At 41.9% G+C, this 27,388-nt stretch overlaps 2 protein-coding genes across 2 annotated transcripts in view; both read left to right on the top strand.

Annotated features, from left to right (window-relative positions):
* The first annotated feature begins 4,985 nt into the window (after window positions 1-4,985).
* Window positions 4,986-10,315, top strand: LOC148355304 (uncharacterized). Its single transcript, XM_088350215.1, has 3 exons — window positions 4,986-5,125; window positions 5,197-6,940; window positions 10,262-10,315. The coding sequence occupies exons 2-3, from the start codon at window positions 5,285-5,287 to the stop codon at window positions 10,313-10,315; spliced, it is 1,710 nt and encodes a 569-aa protein (XP_088206341.1). The 5' UTR covers window positions 4,986-5,125; window positions 5,197-5,284.
* Window positions 10,044-27,388, top strand: part of adamts10 (ADAM metallopeptidase with thrombospondin type 1 motif, 10) — a 112,631-nt gene continuing 95,286 nt past the window's right edge. Inside the window, exons 1-2 of the mRNA XM_088349315.1 lie at window positions 10,044-10,163; window positions 24,332-24,682. Coding sequence (XP_088205441.1) covers window positions 24,580-24,682 — 103 coding nt within the window. The 5' untranslated portion in view covers window positions 10,044-10,163; window positions 24,332-24,579. The remainder of the gene's footprint in view (window positions 10,164-24,331; window positions 24,683-27,388) is intronic.

Raw genomic sequence — 27,388 nt, 5'->3', positions numbered from 1 at the left:
GGAAGTTAGAGCCAAAGAAGTTAAAAAGACAGAGAGACAGAAAGAAACAAAGAGCAACAAAGGAAGAGAAAAAGAGAGACACAGAGAGTGAAAGAGACAGAGACAGAGAGTGGGAGAAAAAGGGTGGAAGAGAGAGAGAGAGAGAGAGAGAAATACAAGTACAGTGTCTTTGTTCGAGGCACCTTGCTTTGGCAACATCAACCTGCAGCTTGTTTTTCTCTTGCACTTCTCTGAGTGTTGTCTCCAACCCGGATTCAATCCCTTAGCAGGCCTGATTTGGCCCGCGGGCCGCCTGTTTGACACATGTGGTTTAGCCCTGAATCACCAGAAGCCTCAAAGAGCTGTACAGATTACAGACTATTATTACACCAATAAAATTCTGAATGACAAGAGGGTTCAGCAAATAAGCAAAAATAAACACAACTTAGACGCTCTCCAGTTTAGGGTATCCCAAATCCATGGGTATGTGCTCAAAGCACACGTTGATTTTCAAAGTTTAGCCTTCGGCAGTCAAGGCCAAGGGAATAATCCAACTCCTACCGCAACCTTGATGTGGAGCTCTTTGAAGATTCAGATCCTTGTTGGATTCCTAGTCTAGTAGATTGCCATGTATTTGTTTCATGTTCTAATGCTATTTTATGATTTATTAAAAAAATATCATACAGTACAAAGAACTTTGGAACGGATCAGAGCATTTACATCCTAAATGGGTCTCTACTTACAAATATTTTAGTTTATGAAGCTACTCCCAGAACGAATTGAATCCGTAAGTAGAGGGAAGAAATTGAATATTTTTGTGAGAAACAAAAACACATTTTTCAACTGAATATCTGAATAAATATTGTATCATTCCATTTTCAGAACCACTTATCGTGCTGTACAGAATTTGAAACTTTGTCATTCTCTGCCGCCATCTCCTGGCTTGAAGTCATGATCGTAGAAAGACCAATATATAGCACTTTTTTAAATTGCGCACTATTTGGACTTTTATGCTTCTCAGATTCAGATTCAGATCTACTTTATTGTCATTCTTGTACACGTATATACAGAACGAATTGTCGATACATCTGACCCGCAGTTTCCTTGAATGTACAGATATAAATAAAATGTTGTATTGAGTTGGAGTATTGAAGTACTAATAATATAGTAAATAATTATAGCTATGTATAGTATTATACAGTAGTGCAAAGAGTGCAAGAGGAGCAGCTAACCAGATGTGCAAAATGGGCAGTCAGGTAAACAAGTCACTGTACAATAACAATAACACTGGAGTACGATAGTGCAGAGGAAAACAGATGTTTACTTTTAACTATAATCAGTAATCGCTTGATGAAATAGTAATTTTTGATTCAGACAGATGAATAGGTATTTATTTTTGTTATTTTAATATAGTGGTACTTAAAAAAATCCTTTTTCAAGTATGATAAGGAAAATCATACTTAAAATGGACACAATTACCAACATGGAATAGAGCATGTGCTTTTGAATACCAAATTTTAAGTTGTCACGATTTGTCAATCACCCTCACCTGCACTCACTCTTTCAGCCCTAGCTGACACTCATTCCCTAATTAGCATTCTCGTTCACTCATTGTCAGTCTGGCAGCGAACATCAGCACATGCAAGGCAAGCACTTTTTGACTCTGGCTCCCGTTCTGTTCCGGACCTGTTCCTGTATCCTGCTTGATTCCGTCCCCTGTTTCCTGTTCCGATCTCCGACCACGCTCCGTTCTGCTGTCCCGGCTACCCGACTTGTTCCGATCTCTGACCACGCTCCGTTCTCCTTTCCCGGCTACCCGACTTGTTCCGATCTCCCAGCACGCTCCGTTCTCCTGTCCCGGCTATCCGACTTGTTCCGATCTCCGAGCATGCTTTGTTCTCCCGTCCCGGCTGCCCGACTTTCTTCCGATCTCCGATCCACGCTCCGTTCTCCTGTCCCGGCTACCCGAATTTCTTCTGATCCCCGACCACGCTTCGTTCGCAAGGGCTTCCTGCTCCTCCTGCCCAGAGAGCACCAGATTGCTGTCTTTTTCATGACTTTACTGATCCCTAATAAAGCTTTTAGGCATTTGGGTCCACAGCTTGTTCCGGTCGAGACTTAAGTAGTATTTAAAAAAAGCATGTAAGCAAAAAAGTAAAATAGGACAAACAAGATTTCAAATAGCTAATAGAATAAGACAATTTTACTTGGAATGTCAAATATCTCTATAGTTTCCTTATATTTTGTCTCAATTCACTTGCCCGTTTTTCTGTTCCTTTTTAACGGTTTATTCCATTTATTTTTATTCATACTTATTTAAAAAGACTACCAGATTAAGCTGAAACATTGAACATATTATATGGTTTTTGTGAGTGTTGGTTTAGAGGTAGACGACTCCAAATATTTTCATTCATAAAAAAATGTTGAGACCCGCTGTAGCCTTCACAGGAGTTACAGCGTTTTGTTTTTTGAAAAGGAAGAAGTTGTGGCGAAGCTGTTGTCATTTGAACTCGCTGCAAGATTTGCTAATTCAAGTACAAAAGCATATGCAAGACTTTTACAGTCATTACGGGATTAAAACGGTTGCACCATATCAATAAAGTGCCATCTCAGACTCTTTACCCGTCCAAAGACAATGTCATCGCTACATTAACAAAAACAAGACATGAACAGTGTTTAAAGGAGTTGTAAATCGTTTTTTTTTAAGTTTTTTTGTGTGTTTATGTACATTTTGTCTGGTTCACGCATGTTTTTGTGTGGCGTTACGTACGTTTTTGTGCATTTTTATGTTCATTTTTGTGTGTGTTTACCTACTTTATTGTGCATTAATACATACGTTTTTGTGTGGATGTACATACGTTTTTATGCATTTTTACAAACATTTTTGTGTGTGTTTTTGTAGTTTTTTTGTGCATTTTTATGTTCGTTTTTGTGTGCGTTTACGTACGTTATTGTGCATTATTACGTACGTTTTTGTGTGTGTTTTCGTACGTTTTTGTTTGGTTTATGCACGTTTTCCTGTGAATTTACGTATGTTTTGGTGCATTTATACGTACGTTTTTGTACATTTTCACATTCGCTTCTGTGTGCGTTTGCATACGCTTTTGCTTGGCTTTTGTACGATTTTCTGTGTGTTCACGTACATAATGATTGTTATTTTATTATATTGTTCGTCGTTTATTTTGTTGCATTTTAACTGTAGGATAAATCTTTTACTGGTATTATAAGGTTTTATAACACACTACCTGTGTCGTGATTACCTAACCGGAGTCACCTGAGGTAATCAGCTGGTGTGCTGGAACGCGATCTCTTGATTGGTGGAAGTCTACTACATAAGCTGTCAGCGTCCAGAGATGGACGTTCGAGTGTCTTCCTCATTTCCTGAGTGAACCTCCAACATTCAAGGTACCACAAGCCCATGTATATTCCAAGTCTGATTCTCGTTGCCTGACCCTTGTCTGTTAAAAGTTTTCGATCTACTCTTCCGTCCCGGCCACCGACTTACCTGCTACGTTTCGCCACGCGTTTTCACCACGGAGTTGCCATATCGTCCCAAGAGGCTTTCCACTGCCAAGGCTCGACGTCCCAAGCCTGCTCCACCGAATCTTGTCACAATAAATCCTTTAACTGACGCTATTGGATCCGAGTCCTTGTTCTGTTCCATGACAGAACACTCGAACCAAAGCATGGATCCAGCGACAGTTCGTCCCACCTCTGAGAGATGCGGAAATGCCGAACAGGAATCCGCGCTACAGCGCCTACAACACACCGAAGGCGCAATACAACAGATCGTCCACGACGTATCCACACTAGTCCGGCAAGTACGACGTCACCAAGAATTTTTTGAACAGTGCGAAGCTCCCCCGGCAACACGAGCACAAGATCCAGTTCCGCCCCTTTCTGATCAGGTCGGCAGTGTTGAACCACGAGTAGGTTCGCCAGAGAGATTCAGTGGAGAGCCCGCCCAGGTCCGCCCCTTTCTTATAAATTGCCGACTAATTTTTGATCTACAACCGCGAGCCTTTGTGAACGAAAAGGCGAAGGTGGCTTTTGTGATAAATCATCTGACTGGCAGAGCCCGCCTTTGGGGAACGGCAGAATACGAACGGGGGGCGACAGCATGCACCTCTTTTAATTTGCTAAGCCAGGAGATGATTAAAGTTTTTGATTCTGGAGCCTCATCAGTCGATGCTGCTCGTTCAATCTTGAACATTCGCCAGGGGAGACGCTCCATTGCCGACTATGCCATTGACTTTCGCACACTAGCAGCCCAGAGTCACTGGAACGAAGAGGCGCTGGTCGACGCCTACCTCCATAGCTTGTCCGGTTATATCAAAGACGAATTGGTTTCCCACGCTCCTCCGGTAACTCTTGACAATGCTATCGAACTGACCGCCCGGATCGACCGTAGGGTTCAGGCAAGACGCAGAGAGAGAGAAGATCCCAGCCAACCCATCACCAGGCTAAGTCAAGACATTAGTAAGATACCGAACCCCCCAACCAATTCTACCGCACCTCATGAGATGATGGAGGTGGACCGCACCTTTCTCTCCGTCGAAGAACGCCAGCGAAGGCGTACTGAACGGCTATGTTATTACTGCGGCGGCCAGGGACATAGGGTGGTCAATTGCCCGTTAAAAGCCAACGCTCGTCGGATATAGGGGACATCCGATTGAGCTCAGCTTTAGTATCGTCCCTCAAGACTGATAGACCTGTTCTCCGGGCAAACCTCATTATTTCCGGTACATCTCAACCCTTCCATGCCCTCATCGATTCTGGTGCTGAAACAAATATCCTGGATTTGTCACTCGCACACAAGATGGGGATACCTGTTGAAACCCTTCCTAACCCGGTATCAGCTCGGGCTTTGGATGGCCGCCTATTAGGCACCGTATCTCAAATAACGGAACCCATTGAACTACAGTTGTCTGGAAATCACAGAGAGAAGATCCGATTTCACTTACTCCACTCCCCTAACCAACCCCTTGTCCTGGGTCATCCTTGGTTGGTGCAACACAACCCCCATTTCGACTGGCGCACTGGGTCGATACTTGAATGGGGCATGGACTGTCACCAAACCTGTCTGCAAGCCGCTCCTTACCCAAATCATCCTGTTTCCACGAGGGCTCCACCCAATCTGTCCAAGGTCCCAGCCTGTTACCACCACCTACAGGAGGTCTTCAGTAAAGCTAAGGCCTCTTCCTTGCCCCCTCATAGGCCTTATGACTGCGCAATTGATCTCCTGCCGGGGTCTGCTCCTCCTCGGGGCCGCCTCTACTCCTTGTCCGTTCCCGAGAGGAAGGCCATGGAGGAATACATTTCCGATGCCTTGGCGGCTGGTATCATTCGACCCTCCTCTTCTCCTGCTGGGGCGGGGTTCTTTTTTGTGGGAAAAAAGGACGGGTCACTCCGGCCCTGTATAGATTATCGGGGCCTTAATGAAATCACGGTTAAAAATCGCTATCCCTTGCCGCTGCTTGCCTCTGCTTTTGAGCTTCTACAGGGGGCCACGGTCTTCACTAAACTTGATCTGCGCAACGCCTACCACTTAGTCCGAATCCGGGAGGGTGATGAGTGGAAGACGGCATTCAACACACCCAACGGTCACTACGAGTATCTGGTAATGCCGTTCGGATTAACCAATGCTCCAGCTGTTTTCCAATCTTTGGTAAATGACATTTTACGAGATGTGCTTAATCGTTTTGTTTTTGTGTATCTGGACGATATCTTGATTTTCTCAAAGTCCCTCGATGAACACCGAAAACATGTCCAGCTGGTTCTCCGTCGTCTCCTAGAGAACTCTTTATTTGTTAAGGCAGAGAAGTGCGAGTTTCACGCCAAGACAGTCTCGTTCCTGGGCTACATCGTGGCGGAGGGGACCCTTCAGATGGATCCTGCCAAGGTATCAGCAGTCACCTCTTGGCCTGTCCCTGAGTCTCGGAAAAAACTCCAACAATTCCTTGGTTTTGCCAATTTCTACCGGAGGTTCATCAGGAACTACAGTTCGGTGGCAGCTCCCCTCACGCTTCTTACCAGTCCTAGAGAGCCATTTCGGTGGTCTTCCGAGGCTAATGCAGCTTTCAACCGTCTAAAAACCCATTTCTCTACGGCCCCCATACTCCAGGTACCGGACCCTGCACGCCAACTGGTAGTGGAGGTGGACGCCTCAGATGTGGGAGTGGGTGCTGTCCTGTCCCAGCGGTCGGACAAGGACCAGAAAATGCACCCGTGCGCCTTCTTTTCCCGGCGGTTGTCCCCGGCCGAACGCAACTACGACGTGGGGGATCGTGAGTTGTTGGCCGTCAAGCTAGCCCTGGAGGAATGGCGGCATTGGTTGGAGGGGGTAACGGTGCCGTTCATAGTTTGGACTGACCACAAGAACTTAGAATATATTAGATCGGCCAAGCGGCTCAATCCTCGCCAGTCACGTTGGGCCCTGTTTTTCACCCGCTTTAACTTCACTCTGTCCTACAGACCCGGATCTCGGAATGTGAAACCCGACGCGCTGTCCCGACAATTCCAGAGTTCCAATGACACACCTCAGGGTCCCGCAACGGTCCTTCCAGCTTCCTGTATGGTGGCAGCAGTCTCCTGGGATATCGAGTCCCGAGTCAGAGAGGCGATACCCGATCAGGCGGGTCCCAGCTCCTGTCCCGAGGGTCGACTATTCGTCTCCGAACCCTTACGGTCCGAGGTCCTCCAATGGGGGCACAATTCTCACTTTTCTTGCCATCCGGGGTCGGCTCGGACTCACAGTTTCTTGTCCCGACGCTTCTGGTGGCCTACCATGGCCAAGGACGTTAGGGAATACGTCTCCGCCTGTCAAGTGTGCGCCCAGAACAAAACATCCCACCAACGTCCGGCCGGTCTGTTACATCCACTTCCGGTTCCCCGCCGCCCATGGTCCCACATCTCCTTGGACTTTGTGACGGGGTTGCCAGTATCCGAGGGGATGACGACTGTACTAACTATCGTGGACCGGTTCAGTAAGATGGTCCATTTCGTGGCACTACCGAAGCTCCCCTCCGCCAAGGAAACTGCATTGATAGTCCAGCAGCATGTGTTCCGCCTCCATGGCATCCCTCTGGACATTGTTTCTGACCGTGGTCCCCAGTTCTCATCCGCGTTTTGGAAGGAGTTCTGTCGTCTGTTGGGTGCCTCTGTCAGCCTCTCATCAGGGTTCCACCCTCAATCCAATGGTCAGTCTGAACGAGTGAACCAAGATTTGGAAACGGCACTTCGCTGCATGGTCTCTAGTGAACCGTTGTCCTGGGCTCGGCAATTGGCATGGGTGGAATATGCTCACAATTCCTTGGTTAGCTCATCCACTGGAATGTCCCCCTTCCAGTGTGTGTATGGGTACCAACCCCCTATGTTCCCTAGTCAAGAAGAGGAAGTAAACTGCCCGTCAGCTACGGCGAATGCACGTCGCTGTCGGCGAACTTGGGCTCGTGCTCGGGCCACACTCCTTCGGGCAAGCAAGACTCATGCCGTTGGGGCTAACCGACGGAGGAGTCCTGCTCCGAAGTACCTGGTGGGCCAGAAGGTGTGGCTCGCATCAGCTGATCTTCCACTGAAGGTTGAGTCGAGGAAACTGGCTCCTCGGTATCTTGGCCCGTTTCCTATAGTAAAAATTATCAACTCCTCAGCAGTCCGTCTCAGTCTACCAAGATCTATGAGAGTGCACCCCACGTTTCACGTTTCCCGAATCAAGCCCGTCAGCCAGAGTCCGTTGGCACCCATTCCACCTCCTCCCCCAGCTCCACGCTCCTTGGACGGGGAGCCTATCTATACAGTGCGCCGCCTGCTCCGCTCCCGACGCAGGGGTCGGGGCTTCCAGTACTTGGTCGATTGGGAGGGATATGGTCCGGAGGAGAGATCATGGATTCCCAGCAGGCAGATCCTGGACCGATCTCTTGTGGCAGAATTCCATCAACTGCATCCTGACCAACCAGCACCACGCCGTGGTCGTCGTCGGAGGTCCGACGCTGCTGCTCTTCCACCGGCTGACCCACCCGCTACCACCCCTTCAGATGCGGACGAAGGGGCCTCTATCCACTCGGAAGAATTCTGAGGGTTCATCGGACGACCTCTGGGCCCTCGATTTTTGGATTATTGGTGATGTATTTTGGGTTTTGGGGAATTATTTGTAACTGGCCTGTGATTTTTTTTTTTTTTTTTTTTTCCCTTGGATTACCGGTGTTACCATGTGACGTGTTCGGATTTATTTTTATTTTTCCCTGGGGGACTTCTGGAGCCGTCCCTTGAGGGGGGGGTTCTGTCGTGATTACCTAACCGGAGTCACCTGAGGTAATCAGCTGGTGTGCTGGAACGCGATCTCTTGATTGGTGGAAGTCTACTACATAAGCTGTCAGCGTCCAGAGATGGACGTTCGAGTGTCTTCCTCATTTCCTGAGTGAACCTCCAACATTCAAGGTACCACAAGCCCATGTATATTCCAAGTCTGATTCTCGTTGCCTGACCCTTGTCTGTTAAAAGTTTTCGATCTACTCTTCCGTCCCGGCCACCGACTTACCTGCTACGTTTCGCCACGCGTTTTCACCACGGAGTTGCCATATCGTCCCAAGAGGCTTTCCACTGCCAAGGCTCGACGTCCCAAGCCTGCTCCACCGAATCTTGTCACAATAAATCCTTTAACTGACGCTATTGGATCCGAGTCCTTGTTCTGTTCCATGACAACCTGTCTGTTCATCTCTATTTAACTTATTCAAATACTGCTCAGAATATTTCAAATTCTTTGACATGCAACAACTTATTTTTAAAATAATTGAAAAAGTTAATTTTCCTGGTAACTAGTTATTATATAGTGCTTCATTTCATAACTCATTTTGGAAGAAGTAGTTTGTAGCTATAACTAATGACCATTTAAAGGTAACTTGCCCAACACTGGTTACCATACTGGTTGGTTAGTTGGATTCCTTAATCACTAGGGTTGTAGGGGCACCATTTCCTGTGTTGTGTCTTGGCCAAGTACCACCTAGTGGTGCCCATCCCTCTTCAGGCCAACATATATTCCACCCGATCTCAAACCAAGGACCTTTCCTTTGTTAAGCAAATGCGCTAACAACTGCACTACGGAAACACAATGACTTAATTTAATAATAAATATCTTCAAACGATATCTTTTGTTTTATGACATAGTTTTTCGGTCTGTTAAAACCTTGGAAATGGCATTTGGGTCTGTCATCTCAGTGCGTCATCTGGGATGTTTGTGAGTCTCCCATGATCTTTTGCCCTTGCGTGACGTCCACAAACCAAATTTTTTGCTCCAACTGATGGAGGGGTGTCTCGAAGGCTGACCGGTTAACGCGTCTGTCTCACTGTTCAAATGTCCTTGGTTTAATAGATAGTCCCGTTTTTTGTCATAGAGACAGAGAGGGACAAAGGAGACGAAGCTGGCACCCCAAATATATTAGTAGTAATTTTGTTTACCATTATTTATATTGTCATTATATCATACCTGTCAAGTTCCAGGGCTCCATGCCCTAACAAACTGTCGTATTTTCCCTTAAAAAATACAAAATAATCTTACACCATATTTTTTTTTCAATCCTGTTTATTTATGTAGCTGAACAATTTATATTGTACATGTGTTTCGTTATATCATATATATTGTTAATTAACATTTTGTTGTGAGATCCTGAGTTGCTCGACATGAATGAGGTTTATTATAAAAAAAGGTTAAAAATGAAGTAGCTTGGACGTTCACCGTAGAAGGAAAAAATACATGCAAATATAATTAAGTAGAATAATACATTTTCTTATTCAAATTATGAATTCATTTTCTGCATTAAATTATTGTTGGTAATATTTTTTTTTTAGCATTATTTATATCCTCGTTATATTTCGTCCATTTTATTTGGCTGCATGTCGCCCGACGGCCGTCGTTAGTCTTTTTTTTCTCTGGTATTGAAAGTACAGTGTTGCCTCAGCATGACATGTATGACTTCCGGTTTGAATATTATTTTGGAATATCAACCGGAAATAAGATATAGCATTCTAGCTAACTTGAGAGGCGCTCTGGTGCTGAGCGGACTTAAGGAGTCAAGTCTCCTCTCCTGAGTTGATTCAGTCAAGAGCCACAACACCGGCACCTCCTTCGTTTCGATTTTCTGCACAGTCTGCAGGAAAGCATTGAAAACTTGTGCCGAAGACACTGAGAGGTAAGATCTGCAGGTCCACTTTCTAAAGACGCAAAAACCGCTCAAATTTGCACGATTTTATATGCTCATTCGATTGATTTCTCGTGTTCCGTCCACAGGATGTTATGATTTATTGCACTGTGGAACTTCGCGAGGTCATTGAGTCTAGCTAGCACACCACTATTCAATTGACTTGATTTATTCCTGGGAAGTGAAATTGTATGTTATTTTTGCATCTTTACAGGCAATCAGTGTGCTTGTGCATGTGTTTTTTAGACAGACAGGCAGACAAGCATCAGGGACACGTGTAAAAGAGGCAGAAAAACAACAACTGGAGTAACTAAATTCAAATGTAATAAACATGATCGATTGCTTATACTTAAGCTTATAATAAATTGATAATCAGTGTCTTAAATCGGCGTTTTTCAATCAATGCTGTAGGAAATTGCTCCATTGTATTGTTGGAAAACTGCATCCCATTTTCAGCATCTTTGCTTTCTTCCATTAATCAGCCTAGTATCTGTAATTCATCCATATTTGTAAGTGGCAGCAGGTTACTATGTTTTTATATACTAATTATCTGCTCGTGAGGTAGTACAGGGAAGTATATTGAATCACTTTTTGGTTTGATGAAGTTTGATAGAGTACGGAATTGAGAACTTATTTTACTCATTGCCGCCATCTCCTGGCTTGTGTCATCACTGCAGCCTTTGGCAACCCCCTTATAATGCCCAAGCAAGTACAGGCATTTCTTAGACATGATTGAATAAACTTCTTTTTTTTGCATTTCTTGGGGTTTGGGTTGGTGTTTAGACTGTAGTTGTGACAGGTCTTTCCTTACTTTCACATTTTTCAAGCTACAATAATAGAAACAAAACAAAAATTGCTGGTACAAGCTAGAAGTTTCTCTCCACCACACCCCGCACTTGCCCATTCCTTCTACCTATTATGTTCTGCCCTGAACAACTTTCCTAAAGTTGGATAAAAGCACAGAGACAGGGTGAATAAAAAAATGATAAGGGCTCTTTGAACTCAGTCGGGCATTGTTAAAACATAAATGACAGAGAAAATCTTCTACTTTCAACTTTTTAAAGACACATCAAATGACCTTTAAGACTACAATACAAACAATAAAAAATTCAAACAAATAAAGTAAAAATCGAGCACATAATTGTAGTATTTTTTTCTTATTTTACTTAAAAAAGTTAGAACCTAGTAAAACATTTCATTGTTCCCAATGGAAATCATTTTTGCTTACATTTGTTGCAACATCAATTGCACCCGAGTCATACTGCAAGGGAGATAACCTCATGTGCGGTTCATTTTGAGGTTTTTGAGTTTTTCCTTGCCTTCATGTAGGTTTTAGATCAGGGGATGGTGTAATAATTGTCTGTAGTTTGCAATTAAATGTGGTCTGTGCAGCCCTTTGAGACTCCTTGTGATTAAGGGCGTCACAAATAAACATGACTTGACTTACGTGAAATATTGTTTTAGTTTTTCATTAGAAAAAAATGAAAATATAGGTAAACTTTAAAAATAAGTTAAACATATAATTTAATTTAAAATGAATAACCTTTACCAAAGTAATAAATAAACGTTCACTGTTAAACCAGGCAAGATCATAATTTAAGCTTTAAAGTGAACATGAGACTTTTATGTGCAATAATGGTTCCTTCCCTTCTGTGGATAGACAGTTGGAAGTCAATTTTTTAGACTTAACCCTTTAATTTTTAATCTAATGAATTATTAGTGTTGAGTTTAACCTCGGGCAGCACGGCGGGGCAATGGTTTGCGCATGTGCGGCACAGTCCTGAGGTCATGGGATCGAACCTTGCCGTGTGGAGTTTGCATGTTCTCCCTGTGCTTGCGTGGGTTTCCTCCAGGAACCAAAGTGTTTCGCCCCACATTCCAAACACATGCATGTCAGGTTCATTGTCCGGTCCAAATTGTCCCTAGGTGTCAATGAGCGAGTGAGTTGTCTGTCTTCGTGTGCCCTGCGACTGTCTTGCAACCAGTTCAAGGTGTCCCCTGCCCACTGCCCGAAGATACCTGGGATGTGCTCCAGCGTCCCCGCGACCTTACTGAGGATAAGCAGTGCAGATAATGGATGGAGTTTAACATCAGTGTTTGTTCAGTACAGTGTTGGGTCTAGTTTAGTAAGATACCCAGCTAAAATCTTGAAAAAAAATCATTGCTTTCTTGATCACAAGTGACTACTTTTAGGTATTTTTGACTGAAAATAATTCCAAGAGATCAAGGAAAAAAACAAATATTTGATTACTTTTCCAGTGTTTTACAAACTAAAGTCTAGCAATTTACTCTGGCACACAAACAAAAAGATTGGACAGTTCCCAGTTGGGAGTTATGACGAGAGATGGCCGTCAGTGTCATAAAGCATAAAGAAGGAGCACATTGAAGGTATGCTGTGAATTTTGACCGATGAGGATCTAAGGAGAAAAAGTGTTTTGGATTAAAAATTTGGACGCAGACTTTTTAATCACAGCTATTCCGGTGCTCTCCACCAGAGGACACTTGACAAGCACTTTCTAGATCACGGATTGGAAGCTACTGTACTCCAGTCTATCGAAGACAACTTAGTCCTCCCACATCGTTTTGTGTTTCTTTGTAGATATGACTTAAGACACCTTCATCAAAGAACATTCTTTTGAATTATTACAGCACAAAATGACGCAGACTTTTGCTGTGTGTGCAAAACTGAGTCAGTCCTCGTCAAGTCAGCACTCTCTCTCTCTCCCTAAATATTGTTTCAGATTTGCAAGGCACATTTTTAGAGTGAGGGGTTCACGGTGGAAGTTCTAGGGCCTGTTTATGTTCCCACTTTTCATCTGCAGTCTGTTTATTTGGGGAAACGGAGAGAGGAATGCCTGCCCCTCTTGTCCTCTGTCTTTATACCAGACACAAAGTGAATTTAGTCTGCGCTAGATCCCCCTCTGTTTTGCATTACCGCCATCACCTGTTCAGAGGTTTCATGAAAAAATCTCTAGCAACATCTGTCTGTTTTTTTAAGAACAGCTACGAGGGAATAATTGCTGCTGATGTAGAGTAAAACGCAGCACCTTACTTGAGACACTCGTACGGCCCATTTGATCCAGTAGCCTAAAGGTTTTATTAGACGTAGGAAAGCCCCGCTGCCCTTTAAAGCAAGAAGTAACATGAAGAGGAGTACGTACTACTCCATGATAAAAGTGAGTAATCTGAGTTTGTGTTTAAGAGAGAGTAAGAGGAGAGCGGGTGCTAAACTTCACGTGAGACTGAGGGACATTTAGCATCTGTTTGCGCCACACCAACTCTTCTGAGCCGGTCATATGGTTTAGATTTGTGAGCTAGTTTACAGATAGTTGCACACAATCTGGCAGCAGTTGAAGACAGAAGAATAGTTCAGGTTTTTTTTTTTTTTTTTTTTTTTGGGGTATGAAACGTGAGGCTGCGCTGGCTTCGTCAAATTATTTCTGCGCCGGCTAGAATCATGACATTGTGAATGTTAAATTTGCATCCATTTATCCCAAGTGTTCTGAGTTTGCAGCCTCTCGTTATAGAAACAAACCCTTTCTTCTCTTATTCTTCTATCACGTTTGTTTGGGGCAGATCCTGACTCTTCTGAAAACGCTGTGAATCAGTCAAGTTTCTCTGTTATGTACATTTGTTCCATTCAAAACTGTTTTCATCCAAGCCAAGGAATTCCCTTGCTTGCTCTTCTGCTGGTTGTTCTATTTTCACTAGAGGTCGACCGGTTGTCGGGTGGGCCGATATTTGGAAATTTGACGGACATCGGTATCGGCATTTTTAAGTATTCTACGAGTCGATCAAAAGTGGAAGGCTGAGTGATTAGCTCTTACCATAACATTAGTTATTCAATCTTGCTCTAAAAAACTGAGAAGTGCCCACACTCTTCAATTCACGAGCGTTGAAATGTCGATGCACTTTTTGTTTCAAATTCATTGAAGTCATGTTGGTTGTATTGACATTTTTATTTCTTTAATGTCAAAAAAATCAGGGGACTATTTATGTTTTTATGTACCCCTAAATAAATGGTCTGCCTTTATATAGCGCTTTTTAAAGTTGCTTCTAAGCCTAATTTTATTTCCTTGCACTTTCAGTTTCAGTTTTAAGTGAAATTAGTCACGTTAGTTGTGTTAAAATTCTATATTATCTACTGTAAAAGGTTTCAGAATGTTATCAAAGTTTTATTTGCATTAATAACAAATATTGTGGTTCTTTTTGCAGTATTAAACATGTCTTGCGTCAATTTTTAAACTTTTAAAGCGAATAAATATCAACTCCAAATATCGATTATTGGCCCCATCTTTATGCTAACGATCGGTATCGGCCCTGAAAAACCTGTATCCATCGATCCTCAATTTCTCCCATTAGAGAAGGTCTCCAAAATGATTTTATTATGAGGGTTACCTACTTATCTACTGAGTGACTGTTACAGGTTTGGCTGTACTTATTGTTCGTATTATATAACTGAATTTTTATAACCCGTCTACAACTTTATCCACACATTTAGTAAATATATAATTATAATTACAATATTGTGATATTCCGATAATAGAATTACCACAATACCGTGATGTCACAATGGTAAAAGCCAAACATCTGTTAAAAAGTCTTTTGCATTTGTGGAGATTTAGCATCCTCTGGTGGCTAGTTTTCTAGTACAATACATTTGATTTAGGACAGTTTGGCCCCTGCAGTATTTAAAGTTTCCCATAAATCAATCACGTCAATACTTTATATAAATAAATATTTCCCAAGCAAATCCATTTACACATTTTCTCCTGATTCTGCTGAACACACCATTGTCAAATTAATAGACCATAATGCAATACAAATATTGTTTTTACAAAATTGGGAGGTAATGAACTACATATCCACAGTATTGAGATAATATTGTGAGATTATACTGTATGTTGATATCTGTTGTGCCATTATTTTTTGGGATATCGTTGTATCTCTAAAGGCTTGGACACACAAATCTGACGCTAACATGCCCGATTGCTTTGCCCCAGTTTTCATTCTGGTAATAAAAAACTACATGGCCCAATAGAGGCAGCACGGCGGCGCAGTGGTTAGCGCGTGTGAAGTTTGCATGTTCCCCCTGTGCTTGCGTGGGTTTCCTCCGGGCACTTAATTACCTATTTCACTCATTGCTCGGTTTTGCAAAATGTAGATCTACTATATTTCCCTTTTTTTAAGCTGCTTTTTTTGAGCGATGTCCCAATCCAGTGCCAGTTGTCATTGAAACAAACCGATGCTCGCCAGCATGCAAGCTTTTGTAAACAATTGCCAAAGAACATGCAGTTAAATAAAACAAAATAATTTTCATTCAAGGGTAAGAAAAAAATTATGTTAAATGAAAATTATATTAATTCAAGAATATGATAGTATTTAATTATTTTAACAAAACTTAATCTAAAATATCATAGAATAGGTTGGCACATGGGCTGCACAGCGGCTGGGTGGTTAGCGAGCAGCCCTACAGTGCAGAGGTTCATGGTTCAAGTCCAGCTACCGCAGCTTCCCCGTGTGGAGTTTGCATGTTCTCCCCGTGGTTCTCCTCCGGTTTCCTCCCACATTCCAAAAACAGGTGAATTGGCTGGTCCAAATTGTCTCCGTGTACCCTGTGACTGGCTAGCAACTAGTTCAAGGTGTCCCCTGCGAACTGCACAAAAATAGATGATATGGGCTCCAGCACCCCTGCAACCGTACTGAGGATAAGTGGTGCTGAAAATGGATGGAGGTTGGCAGATATGGGCTGGTCCATACTTTTTCAGTTCTGCGATAGGGAAAACTCTTATTGTTCAGGAGGCCAAGCCAAACAAAGAAAGCTTTATTCAGCCCATGGGCCGGAGTGTGAGGACCCCTGCCTTACAGGGACCACGCAAGATGTACAAAATTGTCCCATCTGCAGACGCCTTTTTATGACTTTCTATCTGACTGCGGTCGGTTTTAAGAAACAGCGTGTGCATGGTGTTTTGTGTCCGCAAATAGTTTTAAGAAGCTCCACTTGAAAGGCGACAGCGTTGGGGAGGTCTGCTTTTCCCCCTGTGGGTTTAGAAAAATCAAGATGAGAGTTGAGGTAATGAAAAGCACTTGATATCATGCTGCAAGTTTAATAAGGCCTTCCATAAATCTAGAGTGGGAGCAGAGGTAATGAAACGTAGTGGACTCGGGCTTGTGCAGGAAATGACTGCGAGAAAGCCGGAGGGAGAGGAAGAGAGAGACTTTCACTCGTTCTACAAAGTGGAGAAGGGAAGCAGTATCAGTACAAAGAGCGCTCGGTGTTTTACTGTACAATCCCAGTGCTGCTTGGATATTCTTGATAAATGATATTGTACACGTAGCCCTTCCTTTTCTGTTGTTGGCCAATTACCATTCTAGATCAGTGGCTCTCAACTGGTCTGACTTAAGGACCCATCATACCACCCTAATGTTAGGCTGCGACCCAAATAAAAACAAAATTACCAACAATACCAAAAAAACTTCAAGTATTATTTATACTCGCGTATAAGCCTACATTGCATATGAGCGATCCCTTAAAACTGCTTTTAAATAGCTAATGTTTTCCATTTTCCCTTCGCCTTACCACTAACTTTCTTGGGACCCATTAATATGGGCAGAAAGGGGAAATAAAACAAACAAAATCACAATAAAATGAATTGTGGTCCCTCTCAAACACATCGACCAATGGTTCAACCCCGCCGCCTTTACTCACTCAGACAAACTGTCAACATTCTGTGAAGAGTGCTCATATGGCAAGTGTCATAGATGGAGAACTTTGGCAGGAGATCACGTATCTCAAAGTCACCCAATGGGTCTAAACTATGCATTGGATGTTTATTTTCATGATTTAATTGTTGAGGAGGTCAATGTAAACCTTTGGCTTGTCTAAGTCTAAGCTTCATGTATCCTTAGGACAAGTTTCTTTATTTATAACCATCTGTTGGCTACTAGGAGTGCCTCTACGTTACTTTGGTGCTACAGTATTTCTTAATCCTTTAGCATAACATTGCCAACATTTTATCATCTTAGTTATCTTCAGGTAACTTAAAGAAGCTAAGCTCCAAATGCTAATGTTACTATGACTAGAGCCCTTTGGGCAACAGCTACCAATCATGTATGATTACCAAAGTACAAAACTAGCGCATAACAGGCCACTGAACTCCTAGTGAACAAAGTGACGTGACGTACAAGGCAGCCAAGAGCTAACAGTAGCTAGCATCAGCCCAACACTAGAGGTGATAACCTTCTAATACCAATAACTTTCTCTACAGCAAAGTGAAAATATGCTGCCTCAAATACTATGTAGAAATCCTTGTTAACGTTATCCACGTTGAGTTGGTGCTGTGGTCGACGTCAATTAAACTTGTCTCGATTAAGATGTGGCTTGGGAAAGGGTAAAAAAGTTATGCACATCATTTGACCATTTTAAAGTTTAAAATGTAAGAAAAAGAAATGAACGAAAACTGACGGACTGCATGTCACGGTTGCCATGGCGCCCAATTGGTCCCCGCCGTGTGGCGCCAGGTTCTGTCACGGTTGCCACGGCGCCCAATTGGCCCCGCCCATGGACACCAGCTGAAACAAGTTGACAGATTGCTGCCGGACTACTTAAACACTGTCTTTTGAGTCGCCTGGTGTCAGAGCGTCTGCGAAATTCCTGCTAGACTCTGTGTGATATGCCAAGTCCTGTGAATCTCCGTTTTTGCCTGTGTATTGATCCTGTTTTGATTTTTGGCCCGATCTGTTTGATTTTGACCACTCCTTAGTTCTGATTTCAATCTTCTTCCGCGGCCATCGATCCCCGGATTGAGTGTGCGCTCATTCCTCCTCTCCCCAATAAACTGTGAGTAACGTTACGCGATTGGGTTCTCATTCCTGTTTTCTGTCCTGGTTCGTGACACTGCAATGCATTCCAGTAGAGGTGGAGGCAGAGATTTTCCGGGTGTAGTGAGTTGGCTGTGCACACTGTGATTGGTTCATCACGTTTGAGGGCGGAGATGAACAATTTGTCATTTGGGATGAGGCTGATTGACTGAACAGGAAGAGGAGATAGAGTAGGGCATTATCGCCATCTATTGTGTAATTGACCCTCGTTTTTTTTTTCTCTTCTTCTCAGCATTCTATTGCAAGGGCAAAGTCCCGCGACCACTAAAAACAGGTCCGCGACCAACATTTAGGTCCTAACCCATCAGTTGAGAAACACTGACCTAGATGATCGTCTCAGCTGCCCTGAGCAGGTCACGCTGCGCTGTCTCTTCCATTCCCAAGGGTTCGGCTGTGAGCCCCCCCCCTTCCTTTTCACAAGGAAACTTGCTCCCCTTGCTCTCGTCACCAAAAGGTTTCCCATCTGCTCCCGATTACCTTTGGCTGCAGTTGGTGGGCTGCCAGCCATCTGGGCCCGTGTGGCGTCTCCGTTTGCTCTTCTCTCCCCCAGACTGCTTTGAGGGAGCGGAAGAATTTTCAAGGAGCGAAAAGTGTCGGAGTTTTGCTTACGCTGCAAAGTTGAGTAAGAATGGTGAGAGTCCAGTTCAAAAATGGGTTTTGAATATCTCACTCCAGTTTTTATCTGACTTTTTAACCAATGTTTCTTACAAGTTTGCATGGATCTGAGGTATCAAACAAAGTCTGTGAACTTTGTTTGGAATGGTGAGCAATTTCAACCAAATTATTAGCAAACATGCCCAGAATCTGACATCAAATCAAGTTACATTCTGCTGAGTTAATAGCAACACTATTTTTTTTTTAAGAATTTGCTGACACATATTGGAAAGATTGCACGGCCCACAGTTTTCACAACAACTAGCACATGAGATTTCCGTTTTCAAAAAAGAACATTACATCGTGAGTAACAAGTAAATATTGAACAACTCCCGTTTTGCTCCTGGTATGTATTATATGAATACTGTTGGCAAAAACATCAACTCATTTCTCTAGAAGGGCATCGCTAATGTTTTCAGATGTCATCCCCACCCAATAATCCCTGAAAGCTTCCACGTCTGCGAGTGTTTCTTGGAATAACGGTGAGCAACATCAATCACAATTGTGGCATCCAAATCATTAGCAAACGTATCTAAAACCTGACATCAAATCAGGTTACATTCTGCTGGCTTACCGGCAAGACTCGTTAGTTTTTTGAATTTGAATGAATTGTCTAATGTAATATACATCAGTTCTTTTTACAACTATTATGTGAAATATCTTTTGATACATAATACTAACATTTTGTGAATTTATTTAGGTGGTTCAATACAGTGGCGCCCATCCCTTTTCAGGCTGGTTTTGTGGGTTGGGATTTGCTTCCCCACATAAACAGATAGTCCTGGGTTCCATGGTTACCAGTGTCAGGAGAATCCTACAGATCTGACTCAGATACAGCACCTTCAGCATCTGGTCGTTGTATTTAAGTGTAGTGCATCATCAGAGATGAGACGGATCTCTGCATTGCCGGACTGATACTAGATCTTAATCAAATGGGGAAAACTATTTTGTTCCAAAATTTAGAGTAGCCTTGTTTTGGCTTCCAAATGCACCTCTTATTTACTATTTAAGAAAACATATTAGCTATCATCGTAAAAAAATCTTTACGAGGGGAGCCCAACTATGCCAAATGTGAGTTAATTTGACATTTTTTGGCACATTTGTCGAGTTTCTTGCTGAGCTTTCTGGTGGCTAGCGGCTTTGCGATATCGTTGAGGTTGGCGATTAACTACTCGTATGACTTCTCAGTCCTTTCTTGTTTTTTAATCTTTGTCATAAGAACAACAACATTCGATCATTTATAAGTCATTATGTTAACTGAGTAAGGAATGAAGAAAATTACATGTGCTTTAGTATTCTTCTTTTTGGTCTTGTAATGCTGGAATACTAATACATGCTAACACTGGCTAATTTGCTAAACAAGAGTCTAGTGAATGTGTTAATTCGTCTGCTGCATTTTTATTTAAATTTCGTGTATCATAACTCGTATAGTGTAAATCGTGCTCGGGCACAACTTTTGTAACGCACAAGAAACAACAACGAGGCACACTTTTTGAATAAAAACTGTGGTTCTTAATCGATTGTGGTGAATGGCCTTTCATAAATCCAAAGCTCGAATAAGGAAATTACTTCTATTTGGTTTGTGACAGAACTCGCTCTTTGTTCCTTCCAAACGGTTGTTCCCAATCGACATGAGTAAAGGATACATGTTGTCACTAGCCTTGTCACTAAATCATTCAGATTTGTCCAAAAACATGAAATCAAATCCCTATACGCATATTTCCCTCCATACGTACTAGCGCCACATGCTCTCTTTTTGTAAAATACCTTTTATCGTTTTGTCAAATGAACTCGAGGACAAACAGAATATGACCCGGGTCACTTATTTTCTGCAAATCTTATTTCGAAGTCAACCTGCTTGTTAAATCCCCCCCAAAGTCTCTCATAATAAGGCCTAGTGAATCCGATATTTTGAGACCTCACCTGGGAAAGTAGAATAACGATGTGCAGATTTGCTTCACAAAGACAAAAAGTTGACCCTCTGAAAGGGAGCTTTTGCTGTTTAATTGAATTGAAGCGTAATTTATTTCAAATGCAGCATGACGGCTTGTTTTGATGGGCCCGACTGTGTAATTTCATAGTGATTAAGACGTTGACGTTTTTGGATAATAGTACGCAGATGACAAAGCTGATGCTGATGATGGTAGAGCTTACATGGAAACCTTCTAGGTTATGTTTCTGGCATTGAAAAGCAATGACGTTTTAATGTGCAGTTGAAAGATTGGAAGCGATACATCATCCTAATTGCTCCAATGACAGTTACAGTATGTATGCACCAAAGCTTTTTGGATTTGATTCCTTGCCATACATCTAAAGTCATAGTGGAGTATCTATTGAACGACGTAACTCATTACTCGCAACGTGTGTATTTGTTTTGCCAGAATTTCATAACAGAAACAAGCTGAACAAATGACTTTTACTTCATTCTTCTCTGTGACAAAACACACCAATGGAAACAAATATAGCACAGTCTTCCACAAATATTTGTTCACTTTTGTTAACAGTTCAAACTTGGCTGAAGGCTTGCATGAGGTTCATAATAGTTGGATTGTTTTCATTTGAAATACTTTGTTTTAATTCAATTTCTGTGCACGTATATCTTTTTACAGGACAAAGAGCCTTTGAGGCTTCAGTATGTAACAAAAGCAGAAGACATAACTGTCAAAGATAGTCATTATTAAGACTCTTTGGTGGCTGTATTTACACAGATAAAATACATATATTGTTAAAAACTACATCGTGATAGCAGCTGCAAGGTACTCACGAGGCTCCAAGTTGGTTGAAAAGAGAGAAAGCCCAAACGGTGGGCGAGGTTTATTATACGTCAGTGAAAACAGGACACACATGAGCACTACTTCACAATAAAAGAATATAAGATTGATAAAAGCACAAAAGATGTAATTACACTCATTATTGAAACGTTACTTTATGTGTGTGTGTGAGAAAGATTGTTTTTATATTTAGGAATATAAAAACAAATTATTTTCATTAGACTGAATTCTGAGAGATGTACATCCAAAACGGCCAACTTTACAATAACGTCATCGCAGCAAAGTTTGTTTTTCACGCAAAATATCAAAGTCACAAGTGATGCAATAAGTATTGTACAATGTGATACTCAAAATTTTGGAACAACATTGTTTTCCCCCGGTGATTTAGGATCTAGTATTGTCTCATGCTGTCAATACCGAGGTCCAGCTTATCTCTGAAGAGCAGGATGTTGCTTAACACTAAAAATAAACGGCAACCAGATGGTAAAGATGCTGTATCTGTGTACAGTAACAAGGTTTCTCCTGCTACTGGTAACCACCGGTGGAGCAAACCTGCCGCTTAAAGGATCTGTGCTAGTCTTAACAAGCATAATGTCCCGGCGTTGCCGGGCATTTTCTTTTGGCAAGGTTGTTGGGGTTGCTCGTGAGACGAGAGTGCTGCCTTCCGAAAAAGAGCCGGAATTTTCATGACTAATCGCTCGACCAAAAAGGACCCGACTTATTGACCTCAAGAGCCAAACAACCCCTCCTGCCCGCCACTCTTTTGTTGGTATTATTGGGAGTGCCTTGACACAAATCCTAGCTTGGGACACGCTCGGACCCCTAAAGAGCAATTTTCACAAAAATCTGTCCAGCCGTTTCGGAGCCTATAAACCACATACGAACACAAACACACACGTGTAAATTGGGATCTCTAGATAAGTTTAGATTTAAAAAAAAAACGCTTTTCAAACAAAGTCTTGCTACTCACAGTAAACAAAGATGGTAATTCCATGTTTAGCCAGTGCTGGTACTAGCAATCCTGTTCAGGTTAAAGGCTGTGTGTATTCCGTTTCGCTTCAGCAGATACTTAGGAACAATGTTCAAGAAACAACGACAATGTTAAAGTTGCGCCAGCCAGTATTCTGACGAAACGTACTACCTTGTGGAGACGTCCTACTGTAGGCTGGTCCGACAGCGAATTTTGTTTTCTTTCTTATCAAGTAAAACTAGCAACACTGAAACAAGGGTTATCATGCATTTTTACTGTGCGTGATTACCGGAGTCAACAAACACCATGCTAAAAAGCTACCACAGACAAACAAGACTGGCTTAAAAGCTACGTCACAAAACAGTATTTTGAAGCAGTGAAAGTTTTCAGATCAGTCTTAATCAAAACGGAAATTGCAAGTACTCTGCGTAGGAAATCACAATCAGCCATGCGAGCGTGCGCACTAGTCATTGTTAGTACGTCTCAAAAAGGTAAGACGTTTCGGCAGAACACCGGGACTGGATACTTAAAATAGACAACGGCCTTAAACACTGTTCAAATTTTACTAAGGCATTCAGAAGAACACATATTATGTTCTAGAATGGCCATCTCAGTCACCAGAGCTCAATTTTATTGAATATCCGAGGTGGGTTTTAAAACGGGCTGTCCATTGTCTGAAACTATCAAACCTGACTGAATTGAAGATGTTTTTGAAGAAAAATGGTCAAAAATTTCCTTCAACCAGATTCCAGACTCTCATTGGAAGCTACAGAATAGGAAGAGTTTGGAGGCTGTTATTTCTGCAAAAGGAGGGATCTACTGAATATTGATGTCCTTTTTCTGTTGAGGTGCCCAGATTTATCAACCTGCCTACCTTTGTTTAAGCAGTATTGCCCACTTTCTGTGATCCTTATTCATTGAATTTCTCTTCTAAAAGATCACTGTCTGATTTATGATTACTGAAATTGCTGATCTGAATAACAGATCATTTATTAAGGAAAATCTTGATAGTGTTCGGAGGTGCCCGAACCTTTTCATACCACTGTATTTTATTAGTCTGAATATACTAAAACAGCCTTTAGAAAATTGTCAAATGAAAAATTATTTAAATAATCGTCTTCTCAAATAAAAAACTCCACAGGCTTCTAATCTATTTTATTTGAAAAATTATTCCTATTTTACGATTTACCAAAAATAGCATATCTAATAATTTTGCTCATTGTGTATCATTTCACCTAAAAAACAAGTTAAGATACAGTAAAATTTTACTTAAAATAAAAAGTAACATGAATGTAATTTTGCAGCATGTTTCTGAGTGGAATTCTTGCCAGCCTGACACTAAATCTATCTTATCTCCTATTGTCTGCCTTAATGTTTCCTCATAGTCTCTCAAAGACTCGAGCAGTAGTTGACTTGCCAGAATGTCAGCCAATTAAAAGCGGCACAGTCAAGCATTCAGCCTGCAACTCACTCAGCCGTGCAACCAGCGACCGGGTCGGCCAGCATAGCGGTGATGGCAACCTGCTGTTCCTCTCAAATTGCCTCATTTTCCCTCCTAGATCTCTGACATAATACCCACTTAAGTCTGTGTTTGGGCATTAAGCACAGCTTTTTACAGCATCAATGCTTTCTTTGTGTTTGAACTCTTTCCGGTGGACAGGCAGCTTAAGGAGGGAGGCCTAGGGGGCCTTGAGTCTGAACTTGCTGTTGTCTTTGACCATCAGAGTGAAAGATAGTGTGTTTGGTCTTTGCCAAAGCCAGGATTGATTAGCTTTGAGACGTGCAATACACGCTGAGCTCAAGACTATGACCATTTAACTCTGGCTTCACCAATCGCAGAACTGCATTTACTTTGGTTGACGAGTTCAACTTTCCCTTCACAGTGCTCCGACGAGGAGTTCCAACCCCCTGCGAACCGGTTTCCTCGTGGGTCTGTTTATGTCTGGAGGCCTCTTCTGGATCCATCATCACTTGCTGAAGGAAGCTGTCATGTCCGATTCCTCACTTCCTGAAGCCATGGCCAATCACTGCTAGGCGAAGGGGGCACCAGAGAGGGCAGGAGACATGTTGGGACCGAGGCCTGGGGACCACTGCACTGAATTCTGTTACTATAGCTCCTTCTGTAGTGACCATGGAAACGCTATGGAGGACTGTTCTGATCTGGACCTTCCTTGTCGTCGTGGGTGCTGCGCAGGTTGTGGAAGGTTACGGAGATGAGTTTGCACAGTCACAAGGTGAGACGATACAATTACAACTTAGCAGCGTCCCCTAAGACCAAATGTGACCCTTGACAGGGAACTCTAACTGACTCAACGCCAGTACCTGTGTCCATTCATATAAGAAAAACTAGCTTTAAAAGTAGCTCTTATAGAAAAAAATACAACACAAACAAAAGGTTGAAAACCAGCCTAAAATTAAATGTAAAAGTGTAATGCTACGGACACACCAAAGGTTAAAATTGATCGTGGGGTAATATAATAGGTTTTGCTTTTTTGTGACAACGTGAAGTTGAGAAGGGGACGAGCTCCCACTCCATGTCTACAAAACAGAGACAAACTAGCTACATAACTCTTCGCTTTGTTGCTAAGTGTTGCTACTCTTCTCCCACTTCAATAAAGAGACAATATTGTTAGTAAGCATGAATTTTAATGTTGTGTTTTCCTGGTCAGGAACATGCTTGACTTTTGTGTGAAGTACTTGAAAATGCTTGAAATTGTTGCCGTTGTCATGTTTATTTGCAGTCTAATTCTACAAAAGACACAAAAAATTGAGAATATTTTTTTTTTTAAAAAGTGTGAAAATGACGCTGACACGCCTGCTCTAGTGACTTGTCATTATGTCGGACCCAAGAGGACAGCTCTATTTAGAAAACCGGCTCTTTTGGTTCAGCTTCCAAACGTCTCTTTAGGCTTGTTGTTTTATGATAAAAAAATTATTTTGTTGTTGGTAATTTCATATGATTTTCAGGGGATCCCTAATAGTATAAATCAAAATATTTACAGATCTACAGAAAAATGGGGAGAATACAAAAATATTTACCTTTTTACACACTGAACAGATTTAAACTCAAACAACAACACAAAACCCATGAAAATTCAAAAAATTAAATATAAATGAAAAATTTTAACTCTTCAGTGCTTTCCATGAAAAATTTAGACATAGATCCTAAGAAAAACACAAAAAAATGTTAATCAAAATAAGTAAAACAATAAGCAAAAGAGCAGTCGATTGAAAGATTGAACGCCAAATTTGGCCCATTTTTCCGTTTTATACATACAGTATTTTCTTTTTTTCTCTTCCGTATTATCCAACAGCTATTGAGCCCTTTTTGTGTTTGTAAACAAGTCCTATATAAGCCATCTGTTCATGCATTGATCAGGAAGAATGGCCGAATTGATGTCAGTTTATAGCAGCCCATTGACACAAAAAGATGGTAGATAATACATAGGGACAGCTCATTATATTGTGACAACAAAATTGGGCATGACACTCCAGTCTCACACATTCACAGTGAGGTACATTTCTTGGGTACATTTTGTGTAAATTAAAACTATAACCTTATCCTCCTTGTTTTATAATAATAATAATAATAATAATAATTTACTTGTATTGTCATTCTTTGTAACAATGCACACAGAACGAAATGTCGATGCACCTGACCCGTACAGTTAAACTGTAGCGAGCCGATGCAGCCGCAGCCAAACAGGGCGCAGCCATTTTAGTCATTAGAATAGAATAGAATAGAATATTGCCCTGCGATTGGCTGGCAACCAGTTCAGGGTGTCCCCTGCCCACTGCCCGGAGATGGTTGGGATGGGCTCCAGCCCCCCTGCGACCCTAATGAGGATAAGCAGTACGGCTGATTAGATGAGATGAGATGAGAATAGAATATACCTTTATTGTCATTGTTACATAATGGCTTAACATATTGTGACAACGAAATTGGGCATGACACTCCAGTTTTACACATTCACAGTGAGGTATGAGACAAGAAGATAAAGGAACAGAGAAGATAAGGTTATAAAACAAGGGGGATAAGGCTATAGTTATAATTTACATGGTATTTACACAAGAAATGTCGGCATGTGGGATGTTACATACAGTGTTGTCGTGATACCGAGTTAATGCTGAGCGCCAAGCAGGGAGGCAATGAGTACCAATGTTGTAAGTCTTAGGTATGACTCGGCCGAGGCTCGAACCAGCGACCTCCCAGTCTCAAAGCGGGCGCCCTACCATCTAGGCTTCCGAGCTGGTATAACCTTATCTTCTCTGTTCCTTTATCTTCTTGGGTTTTTTACCTCACTGTGAATGTGTGAAACTGGAGTGTCATGCCCAATTTCGTTGTCACAATATGTTAACCCATTTTGTAACAATGAGAATAAAGGTATATTCTATTCTATTCTATTCTATAGCACATATAATGTACTAGCAGCGAGATAGCGACTTCATTTTAGTCATCAAAGTCAACAAAAATACTTTCTTTTAATCTACACTGGATTTCTTCCTTTGAAGGTACCGGAAACATTTATAAATTGATCTTGAAGTGGTTGAAAAGTGCTTGAATTTGGCCATGAAAGGTGTGTACGAATCTTGAAAAAGGAATGACGCCATTCAGTGGGATTACGATTCAATTCAATGAGAAATGGCTCCAATCACATGGCGATCATGTTTCTATAAGTTTAAAAAGACTTGCATTAATTAGACATACGTCATGATGGCCTTTACGATATCTCTTATTGTTCGCCTATTGATCACATATCATTTAACTAGATATACTGTACATACACTACCATTCAAAAGTTTAGGGTGAACCAGGACAGGTTTGTGTTTTCGATGAAAAAGTTACACTTTAATTTATCAAACGAGTTGTCCAATATCTGTTCTTTAACCCATATGAATCTATTCCTTCTGTTGGCCAGTCTCACATATGGCTTTTTTTT

Source organism: Urocampus carinirostris, chromosome 12, assembly GCF_059441175.1.
Source record: "Urocampus carinirostris isolate Australia breed hairy pipefish chromosome 12, RoL_Ucar_1.0, whole genome shotgun sequence".
NCBI lineage: Eukaryota > Metazoa > Chordata > Actinopteri > Syngnathiformes > Syngnathidae > Urocampus > Urocampus carinirostris.
The sequence above is the reverse complement of the archived record's forward strand: the minus strand, read 5'-3'. Positions and strand labels throughout refer to the sequence as shown.